The sequence below is a fragment of the Hippoglossus stenolepis genome, chromosome 21 (genome assembly GCF_022539355.2).
Source record: "Hippoglossus stenolepis isolate QCI-W04-F060 chromosome 21, HSTE1.2, whole genome shotgun sequence".
NCBI classification, from domain to species: Eukaryota; Metazoa; Chordata; class Actinopteri; order Pleuronectiformes; family Pleuronectidae; genus Hippoglossus; species Hippoglossus stenolepis.
The window spans coordinates 10,694,007-10,716,017 of NC_061503.1; the positions used below are offsets into that span (position 1 = coordinate 10,694,007).

Below are 22,011 nucleotides of genomic sequence, written 5' to 3' on the forward strand. Positions count from 1 at the left end.
TTATTCTATTTATTTATTTTAATCGTTCTTTTGCTGCTTTTATGTGACCCAGTTTTTATGTAGATCTTGTTTTCTTCCCCCTCAACATTGTTGTTTGGCTAAATAAAGTTTATTATTATATTATTTTTACGATAAATACTAAATCCATACTGTATTTTTGAGATAAAACGTTTAATCAAAACTGGATCAGCTTGATCCAACAAAGCTGCTCCGTCATGTACCTGCTGTAAATAACCAAATATTTAAACACTGTCCCCACCTTATAGTTGTGATGCCACCCTCTGGCCACCAGAGGACACAGCAGCTTCTTTTAAAAGACACGAGAGCAGAGGATTCCTCAACTAATCTGATCCCATCGTTAAAAACAGGAAGGTATGGAAATCATATTTATGAAGCACATTTAATTACAAGATTCAGTTTAATAAGAGAAAATGAGGCAATAATAATAAGAAAAACGTCACAATATATAAACCAACAGACAAAACTGATAAGAAGCCTTAGACTTTACAGTTCTGTCAGATAATCTTCCTGAATGTTTTCAGATTATTTTGAGCTGTGGACACAACTGTGACATATTTCAGGTCATCAGGTCATTTAATCCACATAACAGGACCAAAAAAAAACATAAAAAGGAAAGTAAATAGGACGACGTTTCACTTGAACCAAAGTATCGGACAAATAAAAAAAGGTTTACATGATTATAATGTGAGATGAAAACTCAAAGAAGCACATCTCGCCTGGTTTCCATCCAGACTAGAGCAAAAAGAAGAAAATGTGAATTGATACACATTCCCATCCACTGCTGTTAAATCTAAAAAAGATGAACAGCTGGTGGTGTTCAGTTTCCAGTTGGTGCCATTAAGCTATTCTGGGAGAAGGGGAGTCTACAAGATGGCATCATTACAGCAGCACCAGTGAAACCTAAAAAAAAAGTGAAAAACAATATTAAAAATATGACAGAAATGTTTGTTTCATTTTGTGACATGTCGTGTCATCATGTTTCTTCATTAGTCTAATTTAAATACTGTATATACACCCTGGTTTATTTGCCACGCCTCCTTTGCACTTTGTCCTATTGTGCTTTTACTTGACAACTTGTTGGTTAAAACCCACTTTGAAGATTTTCTAGGAAACAGACAATAAAATTGTCATATGTAGAACATGTGTGTCATCCCACCCACACGCTGCACCACATTTGTTCTAGTGAGGTTCAAACAAGGATCACAGTCATGTTCGTGAGACGTTACTTACGTGATTCATGACAGATACAGGGATAGTTTGACGTTTCCAGTTAACTGACGTGAACTTTCATTAACTTGCGATTGTGACGTGCGTGATCGTCGCTCTAGGACGAACCAGTTCTCTCCCAACTCCTGAAGAATTTGCCCAATAAGGGTCGATGTTTTAAATGTGACAACACACAAGCTGAATCATTTGTTTATTGGTTTGTGGTCTTTAAATTATTCAACGGGTTCCTCTCCAGATCTAAATTAGTTTTGAATTCACTTAGATTTAATGGATTTTTCTTTTCTCAGTTATGTCTATTTCTGGACCGTCTCTTTATTGTTTATCTTCCTTCATTCTCTCTCCTCATTTCCCACTTGTACTTTCCTGTCAATAAAAGGAAATTGCCAAGAAAATATCTTAAAAAGTCTCTTTCTATGTAATATGTTTTGAGTTTCTTTAATCTCCCTTTTTTAGTCTTGGTGATGAAAGATGAAACATGACTGAACTGCCACCGAAAACCTTGGATTCCTTCTCCTCTTTTTGTCGTATTGCTGTGGATCATTTACCCGCCAAAGGCTCATTCTCCCAGGTCAGGACGCTCTGTTCTGCCTCAAACACTTTATCCTCTCTTAAAGCTCCTGACATCAGTCCTATCATCCTGTTGAAATGTGCTCCCCGAACACCAGGGAAAAAATTTCAAACCCCTTTTTCCAGATTCTCGACCGTGCAACTGTTTTTTGTATGATTGTTGTTGTTCAGAGAGAGAAAGAAGGGGAAGCTCTGGGTGAGGGAGAGATGAAAACACCATAGAGGGAAAAGTGACATTAAAAGTTCAAGAGAGGATGAGGTCAAGTGCAACAGAAGGAGGTCGGCTCTCCAGAGAGGAGACAGAGGAGGACACAAATAGATTTAATGAGCACAGGAGAAAGTGAGAATTACAGTGATGCTCATAGGAAATACAGTGAGTACGTAGTGAATACATGAGAAGGTTTGGGACCCATGGAGAAAATCAAAGAACAAGGAGGAATCAAAATTAAAATCAGATCATGAGAGGAACAGTCTTCACTTTGACGCACTCAGTGTTAACTTTCAGGCAGATGCAGAATAAATATTATACAGGCTGATAAAGAGGAGGCTCTACAACAAGAAAAACATTTCGTTTTAGAAAATATTTTACAATAGTCTTCAAAAAATTCAAGTTTTCATCTTCAGCATCAGTGGCAAACAGCCTCCACTATAACACATGAAGACCCGCTGAATAAAGCATGAAGAGCTCAGCGAGATGCTCTAAATTTGATGGACTTGCACTGGAGCTCCCACTGGTCTGCACCATTATGAAAGTTTGAAATTACGGCTGTAAAAAAGAGAGAGAGATGTGTTTCTGCCGTAGAGGAATCTATCTGCTGAGGATGAAATAATTACAAACCAGCTGAAACACAGTGAACCTGAGACTCATTGGTTTTCTGATGCTATTTTATTTGTATTCTTTTTTTTATTTGATCAGATTATTACCCCTTTTCTTCTTTTCATCGCTTTTATACTGCTGTTAAATTGTTTATTGTTATACCTCTGTGTATGAAAAGTGGTTTATAAATAAAAAGTTGGAAATCTAACTTTGGATATACAACTACCACTGGTATCATTATTGCTTCTACTTATACCTTGAGCTGTACATTTTATAAATTTCTCTGATTTTCCTTCAAGGAATTGTTCAATGGAATCTTCCTCGAACAAGATTACTTGTTAGAATACTGATTATATGTTGATCCTTCAGTAATAATTGTAATCAAATTTTATAATCTATATAAATATATAACAGTCTGCTTTATAAGTCAATTATTTTTTTACATTACATGTCATTTAGCTGATGCTTTTATCCAATAAGTGCATTCAACCAAATCATACATTTTAAACAGATATAAACTGATCTCCAAATGACTTTTGTTCAAATATATAAACTCACTTCTGTCACACAGCACCACAAAAATCATTAAATTATACATGATCTCAGGCTGAAACAAACAATGTAAAGATCACATACAAATTTAATACAAATTAATGTCAATAAAGGACTTTTCTTATTTCTACTGTTGCAAAAGTGAAGCATACGAATGCATCTCAAACACAATATAAAGTAATCATATGCATTTCTAAGTGTTTCTCAGCTCTGACTAATTTAAACTGCAGGGCTCTGATATGTGTGTGGGTGTGAAGCAGAAGGATATGTGGTTGCGTGCATGCATGTGTACATTTGTCATCACTTCAAGAATACTTTAACAACTGTTCAAAGTTACACAGCAGTGGGTGTGTGTCCAGTTGGCCTACGTGTGTGTGTGTATTCATGGGCATTATTAGAGATATTGTGATATTGTGGGCGGGGTTTTTCTCTAAAAAATCCACCATCATGTGGCGTAAACTGACTGGTTTTGTGTGCATAGCAGCGAAAGTGTGAGATGTGCGAGGCTGGATTCAGGAGTGAGGTCAAGTGTGTGAACATGAGGGAGGAGGGAGGAGAGAGAGTGAGAGGAGAGTGTTTTTTTTTCTCAGAGTCTGTCAGAGTCTGGTGGCAGTCGGAGGAGAAATCACCGGAGCTCATTGGACGAGCTCCTCATCGAGCTGGACTCTCGCTGCTGATTCTGGTGTCCTGAAGCACGGAGATGCTGACAGGTTGCTGTTTAGTCCTGAACTGGTGAACACACAGTGTTGTGATGGGGACTGTCAGTGAGCTGTGTGCCTCCAGCTTCCAGGCATTTCTCTGTCCCACAGTGCGACCTGCTGCAGCCACAGGTAGGAAGAGCACACACGTCTGTTTCTGTTGTCTCAGGAAATAGTCAGATTTTGAACTTATCATACATTTGTGTAAATCAACCCTCTGAATTCTGTATTCGTGTTCTATATGCAGGAACACAACTTTACTTATATATCAAGTAGAGAAAAGCTGAAAAAAACAGTTGCAAGTATTGATGTGACGCAGTTTTTGTCTGTAAAATAATACAGGCATCCAGTCTTTAAATTAATTTTATTAAGAAAAAATTGTTGAAATAAAACACTTCACATCGAAATACACTATATCATATTTAATTTCTTATATATTTCTGCTGTATTTGTGTGTGTAAGTAATGAGAATGTATTTTTCACAAAGTTGAGCTGCAATTTTTCAGTTATTATGATGAAAGATTTATGAGTTTCAAATGGTGCAATGTGTTTTTCGGTGCCTGGTAGTTCTGTACTTTGTTAAAGTGATTAGTTGAGATGTCTTACTTACTGCTGAGTTTGTGCTGTAAACAAAGATGCCATGCATGTGGGGCAAAGATGGTTCAAAACAACAACAATGATGGAGAGAATCAACCTTGAATGGTTCAGGGTTGAAAAGGTGTTTCAGAAATCAGCTGTTATCATTATTGCTCACATTACAGGCATTTGTGTGTCAGGTTTTGTGTTGTGCGACTCTTGATTGCCTAATATGTGGCCAACAAACGCTGCGAGATGTGGAGAGCAAGACTGGCACTAAGTGCTATCAGTGTTCAGTTGCCGTGGTGATTTGTTAGGTTATCAAGATATAGAGCGCTGTGTAGTGTGTGTGTGTATGTGTGTGTGTGTGTTCGCATCATGCTGTGTTTTTGACATTTCTGTGGTCATGTACACAAATTAGTCAGGCAAACTATGTGTCTGTACACTTGTGTGTGTGTGTGTGTTTGTGAGAGATGGTGGTGGGCTCGATTTGAAAACATGACGCACACCCATCACCCTCTGGTCCAGGATCCTCCTCTCTAGTGGGTGCTATAGTGACACAATCTCCATCGCTGCCCACTGCTCTCCCTCTGTGCAGGTGCTTTCAAGCTGCATTTCACACTGATCCTTCTTACACAATGAAACTCGCCAGGGTTATTTCCATTTGTCTGACAGCTTTCAGGACTTTTTCTTTCCATATTGCTGCACTTTCCCCTCCATGTCATTTCCTCTCATTTCTTGGTAATTTTGCCTCAAGGCCTCTGTGTGTCATGATTCACAGAGAAGCCTTTGAGCCATGACGTATAGTTAATAAATAAGCAGTACAGTAGCTTAACTTGAGGATTGAAAATGTCTTTTGCATCTGGGTGTGGTGACCCTTAAAACTGTTCAAATTAAACTGCAACAGCTCGTCCTCACCCCGCCTGAGCACATCCTGTTTCTGGTTCATCCAACCTCTGAATAAAGCGCCGATTCAAGCGCACAGCTGCAATCCTTTGCCCTCCTTTCCTCCATCCTTCCTTCCCTCCATCCTCTCCCCTCCCTTCCTCTTTCCTTCGCCCACAAGCCGTCCACCTCTGATGTCAGACCTGCTTCCTCCAGGCTTCACACCCATCTGGAATAATATGTCTCCCTTAATTCAGCAGGTGGGGAATGTTATTTCGGAGATAGTTGATTTTTATTTCTTGGTGTGTCGTGTATCCTCTTCCTGTTCGGAGGGAGAGAAACTTATTGCCAAGTCTTTCATCATTTCAGGGTGGAGGGGTACAAAACGTGAAACATATTAAAACTGATTTTATGAGCAGATACACACACACACACACACACACACTGATTTAAGAATGTGAATAATCTTTTCTCGTTTTTTTTCTTTCTACATACATATACATTTCCCATAGACTGAAGAAAAGCTAGAAATAGAATGGCACTCAGTAGTAACAACAAACAAATTCAATAGATATTGATTTATATTTGGATCTGCACCAAATTGCACACACTCAAAAATATAAGTCCCCTATACACGCCTGATTTTCCATTAAAAAATGCAGGAAAAAAATAATTTTGTAGCCCCTTTTGCATAATCCTGCGAAATTTCAAACAAACAGACACAAACAGAAACTTGGCTGAAGTAATAATAGAGTGACAAATGTGACAAATGCCAAAATTTAAAGGCTGCAAACAATGTAACACAACGATAAAATATGAAGTCCAAATTATTTTCGAATTGTTACAGAATAAGACCAAGGAATTTCATGACGAGAATGGAAATAATACTAGGAATAATAAAAAGGACATGGCAGCGAGGTCTTCTAATGAGATATCCACACAGACTTGTCAAAATTATCATATTACATAACAGGGTCAAAGATACGGAACAAATCTAGTATGTATCTGTGTGTTTGCATTTTGTGCTTCGCCTCCCTTCTGCTTCAGAGGCAAAACCTGAAATATAATGTTTAATCAATTACATTTATCTGGCATCTATAATAATTATCTGGAGTACAAAATATTGCTACAGATGAAGCTAATAAAGAAGTTAAAATTAGCTCCACCCCGACGAGCTACAACACTCACTTCAATACATTCTGAAATAGACACACAGCAACTTTAAATTATACACACTTTTCTGATGATTGTTCCAGGCAGAGGACTGTGTGGCTCATTCTGAGAGCTTCAGCTGGTGCATATTGAAATAGTTCATGGGTTCATGTTGGATCAGAGTCGGCCTCTGTTCACTTTCACTTTCTTGCAGGACATTTGCATCCAGACTGTGGAGGAATCCATCCTTTCATTTCCTGTGTCAGTGAACGCCTCGTGATCACAAAGGAGAACATTTCCATACACGTGATTAACCACTGTGAAAGTGTGTGAATGTGTGTGTGTGTGTGTTGAAAGTTTAATGCAGGAGATATATTCTTTTCTCTTCAGAAGCAGTGTTCAAACTCTTACATACAAAGATAGATAGATAGATAGATAGATAGATAGATAGATAGATAGATAGATAGATAAACAGAGAGACAGAAAGATATATAGATATATAGATGATAGATAGATAGATAGATAGATAGATAGAAGACAGATAGATAGATGGTAAACTGCTCTCCGATTGGCTGCTTTAGTTGAAGCCACGCCCCCTGCTCTGCTCAGCACCGGCTGTCTCCTCACACACACAGACACACACACACACACAGTTGTCGGTAGTCTAACGGTAAACCACTGACACAGAACGGACCCGCTCGGACCTGCAAAGTCACACAAAAGTGAAGACCACCCAGCTTCCCCCGCTGAGCAGCGTCCGGCAGCAGCGCAGACATGGTGCTGAAGTCGGAGGACGGAGTTGGTGAGTTGTCCGAGCCGCTTTACGCACGTCACAGGCTAATTCAGATGCTAACCGGCTAGCGTAACTTTATCTCATGCTACACAACCGACGCTCGCTCTTCGGCTAATAAGAGGAAGCTTAACGTGTGTTTCTATCTAATTAGCCGTGTGCACAGCGACGGCAGCACGCATTCACTCCACTGGTTTGTTTAGGACTCTGAGGCGGTCTTTTATCAGCTGGCACAAGGGAGCCATTATTATTAATCTGGATTGAGGCCAGACCTCATGGGGTTTCAACGCGTATTGTGCGGCACTTCGTAACTCACGGGTCTATAAATACAGTCAATGCAGCCATTGATTGTCTGGGAAAGAAGCGATGGCTCCCGAAAAATACTTTGGCTGCCCGGGTTGATTTGCCTGCGTGGACTTCTCTTGCCCAGTTTTCCAGCCAATGTGGCCAGAGAGCTGGACACTGGGGGGGGTAGGAGGCTGTAAGAAGTCAGTATGGAGAGAGAAGAGGATCTCTTTAGTTAGGCTTCCTCACAGCTGCACTGGTGTTTCCTCTCACATTGAAAGGATGTGGTTTTCCATCTACTGTCAAAAAAAAAAAAAAACATTTGCCTGCACAGTGTTATTGTGAAATCATGTTATAAAATGTGCTTAAGTGTCTTGAGGCTGAAAAGCTCCCAGTACAGGCTTACCATTCCCAACCACATATAAGGTGGACTCTGTAAAGCTAGAAGAGACCTACGCTAAGCAACCGGGATTGTTTCTGATCACTCATAACTGGGTCAATGACTAATACATCTTCAAAAAGTATTTTCAAAACAGATGTAACACATATTTCTGAGTCCAGAACAAGTCTAATTTGTTAAACAACATTTCAAACCACTTAAATACACTTTTTTAACTGTATTTTTATTCGTAAAGATAATATATATTTTCTAACCATTTATTTTAGGTGACAATTATCCCTTCGAGTGTCTACACTGCCTAACCCATTATTATTTTGTCGTTGGGTTTGGTATTTACAATAGTCAAAAAGTGTTTGCTTTCTATTGGCCAGGTATTCAATATCTTAAGCATCCAAAAAGATCTAAAAATAATTACAAACACAAGTAGATAATACATTCAGGACAATAACTCTTTACATCATCAAAAAATGTGTTCACTTTAACCTATGATTCATTGGTTTTAAAAGAAGTCTTTACCTACACTTTCTTATTTTTCTCTGGGTCACATCAGGATGTTCTACTTCAGGTCACATTTTGTTCACCCCCTGTTTATCCTCTGCTGTTCTTATGTCTCTCTGCTTTCATACTTGCTGGACTTTATTGCCTTAAGGCTGCGTGAATGCGGTCAGTCACCAGGGAGTTTACCATAACTACAGGGTTTTATCACAGTGTTGAGCGTGTCATCCTCGGGCCCTTGGGAACATTTAGAAACAGACAATTATGGCCTTGTGAACATTGAAGTGGACAATTATTCCCTTGTAAACCGGCCCAGATGCTGAAACTCTCATTCTTTATGAGTACACATCGTTTTTCTAACCATAAGCAAACTGCTTTGCCATGGGTCCCAGGTCAAATGCCATTCTGTTATTCGTGCGGGTTCATTTCTACGAGCAAACACATGTGATGAGCGGAGAAAGATGACTGGTTTGCATCTGCCAGAACAGAGAGCTGTTGTTTTTGAATTATTTGTTATTTGTTAAATATGAGATGGTGAGTCAGCCTCACTTGTGCACCATCCTCATTTCACATAGTTTTTGAAGATGCATGCGAAACTGCCACCTCCCCGCCCTCTGTCTCCTACGGGCGCCGGCGTCCACGTGGGGGAGCCTGTGTTTGATGCTCCATTCATTGAAGGAGGGAGGAGTCGAGGTGGACAGAAAGGTGGGAGGGGGAGCGACAGAGAGAGATGAGAATTCAAGGGTTTCCCCCCCCCCCCTCACACATACACATACTCGTCATCCTCGTCCTTATCCTCATTTAGCTGCCGGCCTTGCTCCCCTCCTCACTCCTCTGCTGGAATTTGTGCCCGAGGATTAAAGAGGCTGGGAGGCTGGACGATTGAGGACCACAGGATTGGGATTGGAAAAGATCAGACAGGACTGGATTATTACTGTGCCATAGGAGCTTTTGGCTGTTTTAGTCAGAAATCGGTGTTGTGGACACTGGCGCTGGAGCTGCAGTACGAATCCAAGCTTGTTGGACTGAAAACTTCAAAAAAGGATTGCTTTCGGCTGCACTGGGACCTCCGAGACTGGTGGTGAGGTCCATCAGCACAAAGTCGCTTTCTCTGGTACGAACCCTCAGGATTATGACACACATGTGTCGGCGTTAAGTGCGTCATCGTTACTTCTGCATTAGAACCATTTTCAGAAACTTGCGTGTGTGTGTGGTCATGCCTTCCTCTGAAATCTCATGGGACCTAGATAAACAGTCACAGTATCCGTTTGGTAACTGCTGAATTATTAATGAAGTTTGTTTAGTCCGTCATTGCATCGTCAGAGGATGTGATGTGTTGTGTAACTTACAAGCAGCAGAGTGGAAGTAAGCGTGAACTTTAAGTCTGGACATTGGTTTGGTTGCCCTGAGCAGCTGGTCATCATTGCTATGACAAGGTGTCCCATTACTGGCCAACACAAACACACACCGTGACCTGAGGACGTCGCAGAGCAGCTGGGTGAGGAGCCCGGAGACACTTGTTATTTGAATGTGAGTGTTTTTTTTTGTGAAATGATGACATGACAGGGTTTCGCGAGCTGTCATTAATCCACCCGCATGTTATTTCCTCTCTCTATGAAAAGCAGGAGAGAGCGTGAACGCCAGTTTCACTGCCTCGCCGCTAACAATTGTGTGTTATTCTCGTCCTCAGGTTTATAATATGAGCCACCTCGGCCCACTTAACACTTTCTTTCTGGGCAAGGGGTGTGTGTATTATGAGCGAGTGCGTCACTGTCTGTGTGTTTGTAGTATGTAAATAATACCAGTATCCAAGGCTGCGACACCTGTCACATCATACATTGGGCTTTTCAGAATTTGCCTTTTGTTAGAGGTTAGAGGAGCACTGTAGTAGGAAGATTGAGGCTGTTCTTTTGTATTGGATTTTTCTGGTTTTATCAATTGAACAGTTCATTTACAAAATGTGTCAGAAAACCTTCCCAGAGCTTAAGTTTATGTCTTGAAGTTTCTTGTTTCGTGGGAAAAACCATCTCACCCCGCAAATTATTCAGTGTCCTGTCATAGGAGATAAACAAAAGCAGGAAATCTGCTCTTCAGAAATATGATTTGAATTGATCAATTGAAAATTCACAGCGAGCGGGTCAGTGTGTCAACGATGTTTCTAAACGCAACGGACAAGAAACTGGAAGAAAACAAATATGTCAGGATGAAAAAGAGATGCCATAAGACACTGACGAAAAACTGTGACCTAATATTGTGATATCAGCTGTAACACCCAGCCATACTTGCGCCTCCTCTTCTTTAATGAAGTACTTTCGCTGAGTTGACGCTGAGTAACTTGGTCATGGTGGCAAAGAGAAGTGAACAGTTCACTTGAATCCCTCAGCGTGACTCCTCTAATGAGGCTGACAAACAGCAGCAGCAGCACAGCTTGACTGGACATAAATTGAGCCTTTACTCCAGTTAAAGCATTTTAATATACGTTAGGAAGAAGCCATAGCAGATTTATCATGAGGCGACCACTGGAGAGGAGCCGCAGTTACAGTCCACAGTGCGGAGGTGGGATGTTTGAAAATCACTCGAAAATCATTAATATGAAACGAGCACCATTTTTCATGTTGCTTTTCATTTCTTATCGTTCACTTCCCTCTTTTTCCTCCCGCATGTTTTCATAAGAAAAACCACAAGTCCGTCACTGACAGATCGGCATTTCCCTCCTCTCTTTATCGCTGCTCTGCAGATATTATGTTTGTGTCTGAGGGCACATTAACTTCTCTTCTATCAGAGCACACACCTGGTCATCTACAGTTTAGGGTGTGTTTGTATGGAGGGCGGCAGGGAGATTAACAGATACAGTAAGATATCACTTCTATCCCAATGAACCATTTTCATACTATCATTCATTTGGTTATTGAAACCAATGAAATCTAACCATTAACAATAAATAACAGTTAAGACTTTGACAAAGAAGAGATCAAGTGATAGGCATTTTCACCTTTTTGTTTAAAAGGCTGAGGAATCCCCAGAATAATCGTTATTGATTAAGAATGGAATCCTTGGTTGCAGCCTTACAGGTAAAACTGTGGCTGAATGATAACAAAATAATGTAAGACATTTGTTTTTATTCGATAAATGTAAAATAAATTGTATATATATATTCTTTAAATTATGTGATTTCAGCAGCTTAATACAGATTAAAATGTCTGTAACCATGGCTTCATATAAAGAGCAACTATTCTTTGTCAATTTCCCCTTGTTCTAGCACTTTGCTCCTACTAACAAATCTTCTATCTGACAACTGCTTTTTTGTCTTCATTCACTCACCTACAAAAATCCTCAGTATCCTCAATTTATTTTTTATTTGTAATACTTTGTGCTAAACCAGGCTATACCCTGATATTGTTTGAATGTGTTATTGTATCAAAATCATCTAGATTTAGAGGTTTTCTTCCATTCTTTTCTGTAGAGGAGTTCAGATTCTCAGCGTCCTACACCTACACATTAATGTCATTAATGTAAAGTGTTAAAATTACGTCAAACGCTGCCTATATTTTTTTGGAATAGCTAATTAGCTCTGGCAAATATAAATGTTGCTTTTATCAGTTAAAAAATGCAACTAAACAGATATACATTGGTGTGTGTGTGTGTGTGTGCGCGTGTGCGTGCGTGCGTGCGTGCGTGCGCGCGCGCGCAAAGGGGACAAACAAAGGGGGTTGATTTCTTCGTCCAGTTTGAGGTTAAGATGTCAGTGTGGTTGTGTGGGGGGGTGTTAATGGCTGATGGATCAAAGATTGTGTTGCCATAGTGACCCATAGCAGAGGGACTCTCAGGTCTCTCATCCTAGTGTGTGTGTGTGAGAGAGAAAGAAAGAGAGAAAAGTTGATTTTCATATTTGACCTGCGTGTTCCTCTCCTTCCTCCTCAGTTCCTGATGACCTCAGTCCAGAGGAGAGACAGGAGCTGGAGAGCATCCGCCGCAAAAAACAAGAGCTGCTGCAGGACATACAAGTAAGAGCAGCACTCGTACTGTACATGACCTCATCTCTCTTACACTGTAGGCATGTCCTGAGCCGATGATAAGGATCTGCGTCAGGGCCAGGGATGAGGTTTGAATGCATTTTGTCCAATCTGAATGCACTTCAGAATCCGCTTGTCAAATCCAAATCCCTTTGAATCCTGCATTGAACCTTTTTATAGTAGTTTGTTTTGTGTAGAATGTGTGTGATTTAGGGATTAATCAGCAGACAAGCATAATGACCCTAATACAAACTACGGTACTAAACGATCAAATCTGAAAAATTGACACAAAGCTGAGTTGGCGGCATATTTTGTCAGTGCTGTGTGCCATTTGTTAATCCCGCTCTGACACTGAGTTTCCCTTTAGCTGTGTTTGCTCCTCACTAGCAGGCTGTCGGAGAAGCCAAAGTGAAAGCACAACAGCCGTAATGATATTTATTATAATTCATCATTCAGTGACTATCAGTTCATTCAATCACCGACGTTTTGCATGGACAAGACAAACTCACTGTGGTTCTGCTGCAGGTCCTGTGTTCTGACAGGTCACAGTGTAACACAGAGTATTCATCCTCTTCAACTTTTTGGAAAATGCCAAAGTTCTACTTGAAGGTGTAAACATCACTAATAACAGGGAGCTGTGAGTTTAATGTTGTATTTCACAGATTTGTATGAAGCACTTACCCTCCTGAAGTCTGGTGGATATGCACACAACCACTTCTTACTGCAACATGCTGGATGATAGATATGTAATTGAATTAGGTGTTGTTTCTCCCACAGTTATTGCATTTTAAATTTGTTTAGTAATGTTTTAGTTGGTCCACCATGTTTTTTTCCAACAGCATCACTGCTGAGTTGTGTTGAATATACTGTGTCATCGATGCCTACACTCAGTTACAGAGACAGTATGATTGAAAGATTCACAATCGATTATCTTATATGTAATATTCTGTAAGATTATTTTAGATGTATATCCATCAACATCAGTCATCAGGTCTGACTCAATATTTAGGCCCTGGATTTAGATTGAAGTCATAAAAAAACCTGATCTGGACTTCCTTACCCTTTTACTTTTTATTTCTTAAACCAGTTTGTAAAACAAAATTCGAGCTGAATTCATCTGGAGCTTCACTTCTTTGCCTCCAGTCTATTTCTGTTTTCTGTCCTCAGTCATTACTGCTCAGATGAAATATTTTCTCAGCAGGGCAGCCATGAAAGGGAGTTCATGTTTGTCCCGGCAGTGAACCCTGTGGTTATCTGGACTGTTGCAAGTCTCTTTCTCCGTGACATTACATTTTTGAAGCGATAGATTCACAATTTTTCAATGTTAGTGATGTGGGACAAAACGCACTGTCCTCGTTCTGTGCAAGATTTATTTAAAGGCTTTAGAGGTGTTTCTCTGTGGATGAAAAGTTACAAAAAGAGATAATAAAAAAAACATTTTGGAAAATATTTTTGTGATTTCCCTACAATGGATGTGGATTATATTGACTTTAGGAAGGGATGTTTTAATTTTGAGTATGAACAGGAGGACTGATTTCACTGAGAAAAAAGCTTCAGTGTTCATATGGGACACTATTATTTACAGACTTCTAAAACTGTGAAAGCCATTTGTTCCTCCATGTCTAGACCAGCGAGCCTCGGGCAGTGTGTGTATGACAACTGGAGCGTCACTGTACTCATTTAAGACAGAGTGAGCTGCACCTATATATATTTCTATATATATATATATCTTTGTGTGCCCTCCGGCTGTTTCTGTGTTGAGGGACAGGTTAACCTCCTGCATCAGTTAATCTCACAACCTTAAATAAAGTGGCAGGACTGTTATATGTGGGTACTTTTTTCCCCGTAAGAATGGGGATAAAATACTACATGTGTTTTTGTTTTTGTTAACAGTTTTCAAACCTTCAAATATTAATCCTAAATCTATACCTAAAAAAATATATTTTTTAAATTACGATGGCAAACAAATTACCCAAAAATATTCAACAAGGGATTATTCTAAAGAAACTGTAGTCATTAAAATGCTTTAAAACATTGCCCTCAGTCAGCATCAGTCAAGTGGAAATCCAAAACACGCACACACACAAAGACACATACAAAGAATAACAATAACATGCCTTCAGGGCAGCGATGCTCTCAGTAGATTGATGGAGTTTATTACCAAGGCGACACCCGTTCTGCATTTCCCTTCTCTTAAGCTCCGCCCCATCTTGCCCTGGGGGCGAATGGCTAATGAGCCGTGAAATATTCCAGTAATGGAGACGGAGGATGCCGTTTGTTAATACGGCGTTGTAACCATGGAAACGCACATGGGGGAATCCAGACAACTGACGTTATTTACCGTAGGCGAGGGTGATGCAGCCTGGTTTACACTCATTGGGGTGTTTATAAATTATAATGACTCTAATCTGAAACTGCGGCCATGTCCACTTCTGTTTCTCTTCTATTATTACCTCAGTCCATTATCTTTTCTGCTGCGCTCAGTGTTTCTCCATCTGTCTCTCGCCTCCCTGTTCTTTCCTGCCTCTGATCAGCTCTGCTAAGCCAGTCAAAGTCTTTGATCCTGCGTACTCCTGTCTCCAATGTGACACTGGAACAGACCAGGCAGGGTGTCAGGGGGGAGTGGGCTGATACATCTAGGTCAGCACAGGGGAGAGGAAAGGAGAGGCGGGTGGTCGGCCCTGACCCCAGAGCAGGTGCTACAGCTCCTAGAGAGGTATTATTTGCAGAGGGTGGCTGTTCCACATAACTTGTGCTGAGGAGGAGTCGGACTGAGGGAGAGTGAATCACGACTGCACTTTTTAGTGTTTTTACTGGTTTCATTCCGTCAGTAGGAAGTATTTGTGTGGTTGTGTTGGTCAGCGAGCTGTAGCTGGAACAGACGAGGATGTGTAATGAATTCTGCTGATGCTCAGATCAAAGCATCGCTGGAGGTTACGGGTCAGATATCACACAAGTATCACATGTGTGCCTGTGCTTGTTTTGGTTCAGTGTCTCTGCTCAAAAACCAAACAGAACAATTTCTGTTTCATCCCTTTCATCTTCTTTTGTGGTCTCTCCCTCTGTCTGCTCTCAGAGACTGAAGGATGAGATAGCAGAGGTGACCAATGAGATTGACAACCTGGGCCTGACTGAAGAGAGGTAAAGTATCTCTCAACAACCATTTCTGTGCACGTGTGTGGGCGGACATGGTCCACTCAGCCTTTGTTTCACTGGACGTGCATTCATGGTGAAAATCAGCATGACCCTCAGAACAGAGGAGTTTACTACCCTGTGGGATTTAGGTCCGCAAATAAAGGGATAGTTCACCCAAAATTGTAATTGGTTCATTGAGGTTCCTTTTCTAAACTATTCATCTGTTTTTTAGGAAAAGTATGCAGAGGAACAAACAGATGGCCATGGGCCGAAAGAAGTTCAACATGGACCCAAAGAAGGTGAGAAGGAATCAGCATCTCTTAAATCTAGTGATTCATTAGTATTGATTAATCTGTTGATCATTAAGACCTAAAAAAAAATGAGGAAAATGTCCAAGCTGATGTCTTAAATATTTTATATTTTGCTTTATCCGGACAACAGTCCAACATATTAATTCAACAAAGATCTAGAGAGAAAACACATCCTCACATAGGAGAAGCCACAACCAGTGAAAAAGACTAGTTTCTTTACCTGCTCGGTTCTTTTGAGGATTATTTGTATTTTTTAGTTCATGACGTTGGGTTGCACGCTCTGATTTCTTCCTACAGGGCATCCGCTTTTTGGTGGACAGCTCCCTGCTGAAAAACACCAGCGACGACATCGCTCAGTTCCTCTACAAGGGCGAGGGGCTGAATAAGACGGCCATTGGGGACTACCTGGGGGAGCGGTAAGTGATCCCCAGCAGGACATGATAGAATAACATGACCGTAAAAGCAGCTAAATGGAGTTCAGACATTATTAGTTTTTCTTTTCCTTCTGTACATGTCATAATGTCTTCCATGAATAATATCAATTTTTTCACCAGAAGTAAAGATAATAGTTTATTCTAAAAAATAAAGAAGAATACTGATAATTTCTATCCATGGGCTTTTTCTAGAGCTACAAATATTTCGTGTGTGAAATCAAGCCTCGTCAGAAAACTATAATAAACTGTAAATATGAGCTTATGTTGCATTAGCAGTTCTAAAAGATGATCCATTAATCTCTTTTTATCTGACTCGTCACATCTCATCCATCTATTTCAGCTGCCAACTCAGAGCTAAACAAAGCTGTGTTCAGTTGTTGATCCTGTTTTTGTTCTGTTTACTCCCTTCTCCCTCCCCCATGTGTGTGTGTGTGTGTGTGTGTTTTTTCTTCTCGTGTGTGTGTGTGTGTGTGTGTGTGGGGGGATTTATTTTTTTCCTGGCGTCGTGCAGAGATGACTTCAACATCGAGGTGCTGCACGCCTTCCTGGACCTGCACGAGTTCTCGGACCTGCACCTGGTCCAGGCGCTCAGGCAGTTCCTGTGGAGCTTCAGGCTGCCCGGCGAAGCTCAGAAGATCGACCGCATGATGGAGGCGTTCGCCCAGCGATACTGTCACTGTAACCCTGGAGTGTTTCAGAGCACAGGTACCAGAGTGTGTGTTTGCTCAGAGAGAATACAGGAACGAGGAGGTGGCAAAGAAAACCCCAAACATGTTCATAATCACAGTTTCTCTGTATCACTGAATTCTGTCTACACACGTGTTGGGAACTTGAGTCTGATCACAAATACACATTTCTTACACAATTGTATCTCCAGTTTTAATTCATAATTAATGGACATTTTTGTCTCGGTTCCCAACACCAGCTGTTACTCAAATCTGAGGAAATAATAATTTAATGACTATTTACCAAATTACTAATAATTATTTTAACTACACAGAACTTTTCACAGCAAAGTTTTGTATGGTTGATGAATTGAATAAAATATTCAACAATAATTTGAAATCAATACATTAAAATAATGGAGAACAAATAAAAATAAAATAAAAAGCCTTTTTAAAAAGGTAAGTTTTGGACATGAACTTTGTTAAGCGTTTCACTTCAAAAATAAATATGTATAAGCAAAAGAAATAATGACTAAGCCTCATTTTCCAGTTGAATCCAGCAAAGAAATCAGTGACAAAGGAAACTCCAGTTATTTACGACTTAAGTCTCACATATGCATGTTATTTCTTTCTTTTTTATAGATACCTGTTATGTGTTGTCGTTCGCTGTGATCATGTTGAACACCAGTCTACACAACCCTAACGTGAAGGACAAACCGCCGGTTCAGAGATTCACAGCGATGAACAGAGGCATCAATGACGGAGGAGATCTGCCAGAGGAGCTGCTCAGGGTGAGAGACGTTCGATTCACACCACATTTATCCATTCTCCTGTTTTAACAACAAGAAAATCGTCAGCATCGGCCCTTTAATCTCGTCTTTGCAAGTTGACATCTTCGTTGGCGTCCTCTACATGTATGGTTCCCCTTTTTCATCCTGAGATATTAGTATCCTCGCTGTGAATCTTCCGGGAAAAGTTCTGGAAAATATCTGGAGGCAACTGAATCGGGCATTTACGTTCTCAGATTTAGCCCCTCCAGAAAATTTCAGGGAAATGTCCACTCTTTGGTGCATGTCTGAAAGCAGCTGTGATGTCAGGTGTTTGTGTTCAGCCAAAATGAAAATTCCCATTTCATTCTTAAATATTTGCACAGAGAATCTTTTGTGTGAATCCTGCTAACACCGTGTCATACATATTGATAAACCAACCCAGTAAAGCTTGTTATAACCATAGACTGTATATAAAAGAGGTTATAACCTTCCCTCAACCCGTCACCTTTATTGTTCCCTCTCTGTAGAATCTGTACGACAGCATCAAGAACGAACCCTTTAAGATCCCAGAGGATGATGGGAACGACCTCACACACACTTTCTTCAACCCCGACAGAGAAGGCTGGCTCCTGAAACTCGGTATGTGCATCAGGAAAAAAGGAACTAGTTCATTTCATTCAAACCTTAACTTGTTCAGTTGGACTGCCCTCTAGTGGACATGAAGAGGATAAATCATGTAGAAACACTGAATAAAGTTGACTGAAAGTTTCAAAGTTTTTTTTAAACTCTTGTTTTGACATTCTTTTTGTTTGTGTTTCATGGGTTTTGACTCCAGGAGGTACGTACCCTCACACTCCCCCAGCTTTAACGCACTACCTTGCTTCTGAGCTGCCCCCTCCCCCCTGTTTTACCCGCCACTGTCTGTGTCCATTCGCCTTCACATCACAGTTTTAGTCATATTAAAGACAGATTTATTAATTTCCATATGCGATTTCGCACCATGCTTGATGTGAAAAAGCGAATAAAGTAGTTTCACATCTGCTTCTAACTGCTGGACTCCTCGACCTGACCACTGACCCGCGTTTCTAACCTCAGCTTTTACGATCAGTAGGCTTTCGTGTCAGCTGCTGATTTGTGTCTTCAGTGTGCTTCACAGTGTTGTCGTCTGAAGTTCAGCTTTCTGCTTCGCCTCTAACTAAAGTTTTCTGTCCCCCGGTGAAGCAGCAGCTCATCTCTGATTTCTCCTCAGGTGGACGAGTTAAGACCTGGAAGAGACGCTGGTTTATCCTCACAGATAACTGCCTCTACTACTTTGAATACACCACAGTGAGTAATTCCAGTTTTGACTACATGACAGAGTAAGAGGAGAAATACTTAAACAGACGGAGGCTTCAGAAAGTTATACTTGGATCTCTCACACTGTCATTATTTTTTTTTCTTTGTTTACCAGGATAAAGAACCCAGAGGAATTATTCCACTGGAAAATCTGAGCATCAGAGAAGTTGATGACTCTAAGAAACCGGTAAACACTTTGTTCTCTCTTCTCTTTCTGCCACATTATGTCATGTAACTGACCATTTCAGCTGTTTCTCTCTCCACAAGAGGTCACCAGATAAATATCAAAGTAAACACAGCAGGGTGCTGGAGGCAAAAACATTTACAAAGTTGCTCATGTAGAAGAAATTGCCTGTTATCTATTAAAACTTAAAATATGGTAATTATTAAAGATTAATAATTTTCATTGTACTGCTGTGGTCAACAACAAAACTGCGATCGGACACTCCCTGAGATTTAGAAAACTGTATAAACATGTTAGAGTATAAATAACAGCACAGTCGCCTCACATCTAGGAGGTTCCCGGTGCGAATCCCGGTTTGACCGGGGTCTGTCTGTGCAGATTGGGATTTGGGTGATTGGAGGCACTGAATTGACCATTTACTTGAGGTTAACTCTAGTTCACCTTCATCCCCCTTAAGCACGTGTGTATCTTATATATCCTGTACCTGTTGTGGTTGGATCCTTTAGCTGCTTCGTTAAGATGACACTAAGTGCAATGTTTTAAAATTGGTTTGGTCCTTGCTGATGCACAGAAAAGGTTTTTTACCACAAAGTAATTCTTTAAAGACTTTGTTTTTAAATTCTGTCGTATTTATTCCCTCCAGCTCAAAACAAAATTAACTTGTGTTTTCAGACTTTTATTGTTGACCCAACCCTGACTCATCCTGTTTGTGCTGCTCTCTCCCCAGAACTGCTTCGAGCTCTACATCCCCAACCACAAAGATCAGGTGATCAAGGCCTGCAAGACGGAGGCGGACGGCCGCGTCGTCGAAGGAAACCACACTTTTTACCGAATCTCGGCCCCGACCACGGAGGAGAAGGACGAGTGGATCACCAACATCAAGTGAGTCACGTTCAAACTCCCTCTCCTCCTGTAGGTGATGAGTGTGATGAAGATGACTTCCTGGAGGTTTTGCATCTAACCCTCCTTCGTCTTCCACCTGCAGAGCTGCCATCAGCAAAGACCCGTTCTACGAGATGCTGGCTGCTCGGAAGAAGAAGGTGTCGACTCTGAAGGGGCTGTAGAGCTGCAGAGGATTAAACATTTCCACAGGTTTGACTCCTGAACGCAGCACAGCTGACGTGGACCTGATATTCCTGCTGCTGCAGTGACACTTGGACCTGGCACAAGGGATTCAGCCGTTAACGTGGCTCTTCCTTTGACACCCGTCTCTTCGCAGGTTTGAACGTTGAACGTTTCATTTCTCATCCCCAGATGAAAAGATTCACTCAGACCTTTTATTTAAATCCTCAAACAGCTCCTTTTTTTAATTTATTTTTTAAACAAACACACTTCTGCAGTGCTGCAACCACGCTGTGATCTCTGGTTAAGACTCCCACTCCTCCTCAGATCTGCTGAAATGATATTTGAAACATGTCTGATTCATCTCAAAGTAGCTTCAAACAGATTGTGTTTGTTAAACTGGGCTGCGGGTATCCAAGCATTTAACTGGAGAGAAAAAAATGAAGGAGCGAGCGGGAAATGATTTCAGTCAGATTAGAAGTGTAATCAGTGTGTAAACACAGACTGTATATAAAGATGGACAACAGGTCTCCACGTCCTCCCACTATCTAGAAATGAGGCCTAACTATCCCGGGTAGGAATGCTGCCGTCTTGCACATTCGGAGTCAGTCTGCGCAGTAACGACGAGTCTGGAACTAGCTCATACCCGACACTATAGCCACTTTTCCACTGGTCAAAAAACCAACTAACATCTGGCTTTTGTCTGCAGTGTGAATGGATTCAATCCACACTCACTCCTGGGTCTAATGACTGTGCAGTAGACGGCGATGGAAACGAGTCACGTGGTTGAACGTACTAATTTAGCAAAACAAGGTTTTAAAAAAACTGAAAAGAAAACTCTGCTACTGCCAATGGGGAAAAGAGTCAATTGATGTTTTTTGCTGCATAAAAACAAAACTGTTTATACCAACCAATTTTGGTGTTAAGAGATATAACACGCACAGTAAGCGTGGTTTGACCTATGCTGCAGTCAGCCACCAGGGGGCGATCCAGACTAACTCATGCAGATTTGGAGCTGTCATGTCATCCTTATGTTCAGTCTGCTGAGGAGAGACAGAAGATAACTGTGCTTTATGATGCTGGACAATTACAGTATGAATCAAATACTTTGTTTACTACAAAACTTCAAAAAATCATACACGTCAGTAAGTTTACTGTTTTGATGAGTTGAGGCCTTGGACTGAATCTGGTTCCAGACTGAAAACAAAGACATGAACTGAAGAGCGTCTTCAGTTTGGTTCTCTCTCCTGGCCTCTTTCCTCCGGACGACTGTTTAGTTTGATGCCATATAAATGCTTGTTTTTTTTCTAAAGGCTGTTTTCTTACTGCTGTTGCTCTTTTGTCAAAGCACTGTTCATACAAATGAAGGCAAAACAAAAATTCCTAAATATTTATTTATCCAGATTCCTTGTAATTTATTGTTTCATGTTTGTCTCATTAAAACAAAACAAAACATTTGACTCAGTTTTTCTTTTTCATTCGACAAGTCTTTAGATCGCTCTTTAATGTTGTGGTACTTGCATATAATTATTATAATCCCATTGGTTTTTAATTCAGCCAAAAAATAACCAAATCCACCAAGTGTTAGATTAAACAAAGTTAAGTGAAGAAAAACTTTGTATCCAAACCTTCTGATA

At 40.6% G+C, this 22,011-nt stretch overlaps 1 protein-coding gene across 5 annotated transcripts; it reads left to right on the forward strand.

Annotated features, from left to right (window-relative positions):
• Positions 1-3,865: 3,865 nt before the first annotated feature.
• On the forward strand, positions 3,866-21,834 carry LOC118100366 (cytohesin-1). 5 transcript variants are annotated; one of them, XM_035145357.2, is made up of 12 exons: positions 3,866-4,014; positions 12,387-12,469; positions 15,555-15,619; positions 15,846-15,912; positions 16,222-16,340; positions 16,870-17,063; positions 17,666-17,814; positions 18,321-18,432; positions 19,043-19,119; positions 19,244-19,315; positions 20,040-20,194; positions 20,298-21,834. In XM_035145357.2, exons 1-12 carry the CDS (start codon positions 3,936-3,938, stop codon positions 20,374-20,376), a joined length of 1,251 nt encoding a protein of 416 aa, XP_035001248.1. In that variant the 5' UTR covers positions 3,866-3,935; the 3' UTR covers positions 20,377-21,834. The 5 variants fall into 5 exon arrangements, with proteins under 5 accessions (XP_035001248.1, XP_035001249.1, XP_035001251.1 ...); XM_035145358.2 differs by lacking the exon at positions 3,866-4,014 and adding an exon at positions 7,100-7,297; XM_035145360.2 differs by lacking the exon at positions 3,866-4,014 and adding an exon at positions 9,264-9,579 and having other exon boundaries at positions 18,321-18,433; positions 19,041-19,119.
• The last annotated feature ends 177 nt before the right edge of the window (positions 21,835-22,011 follow it).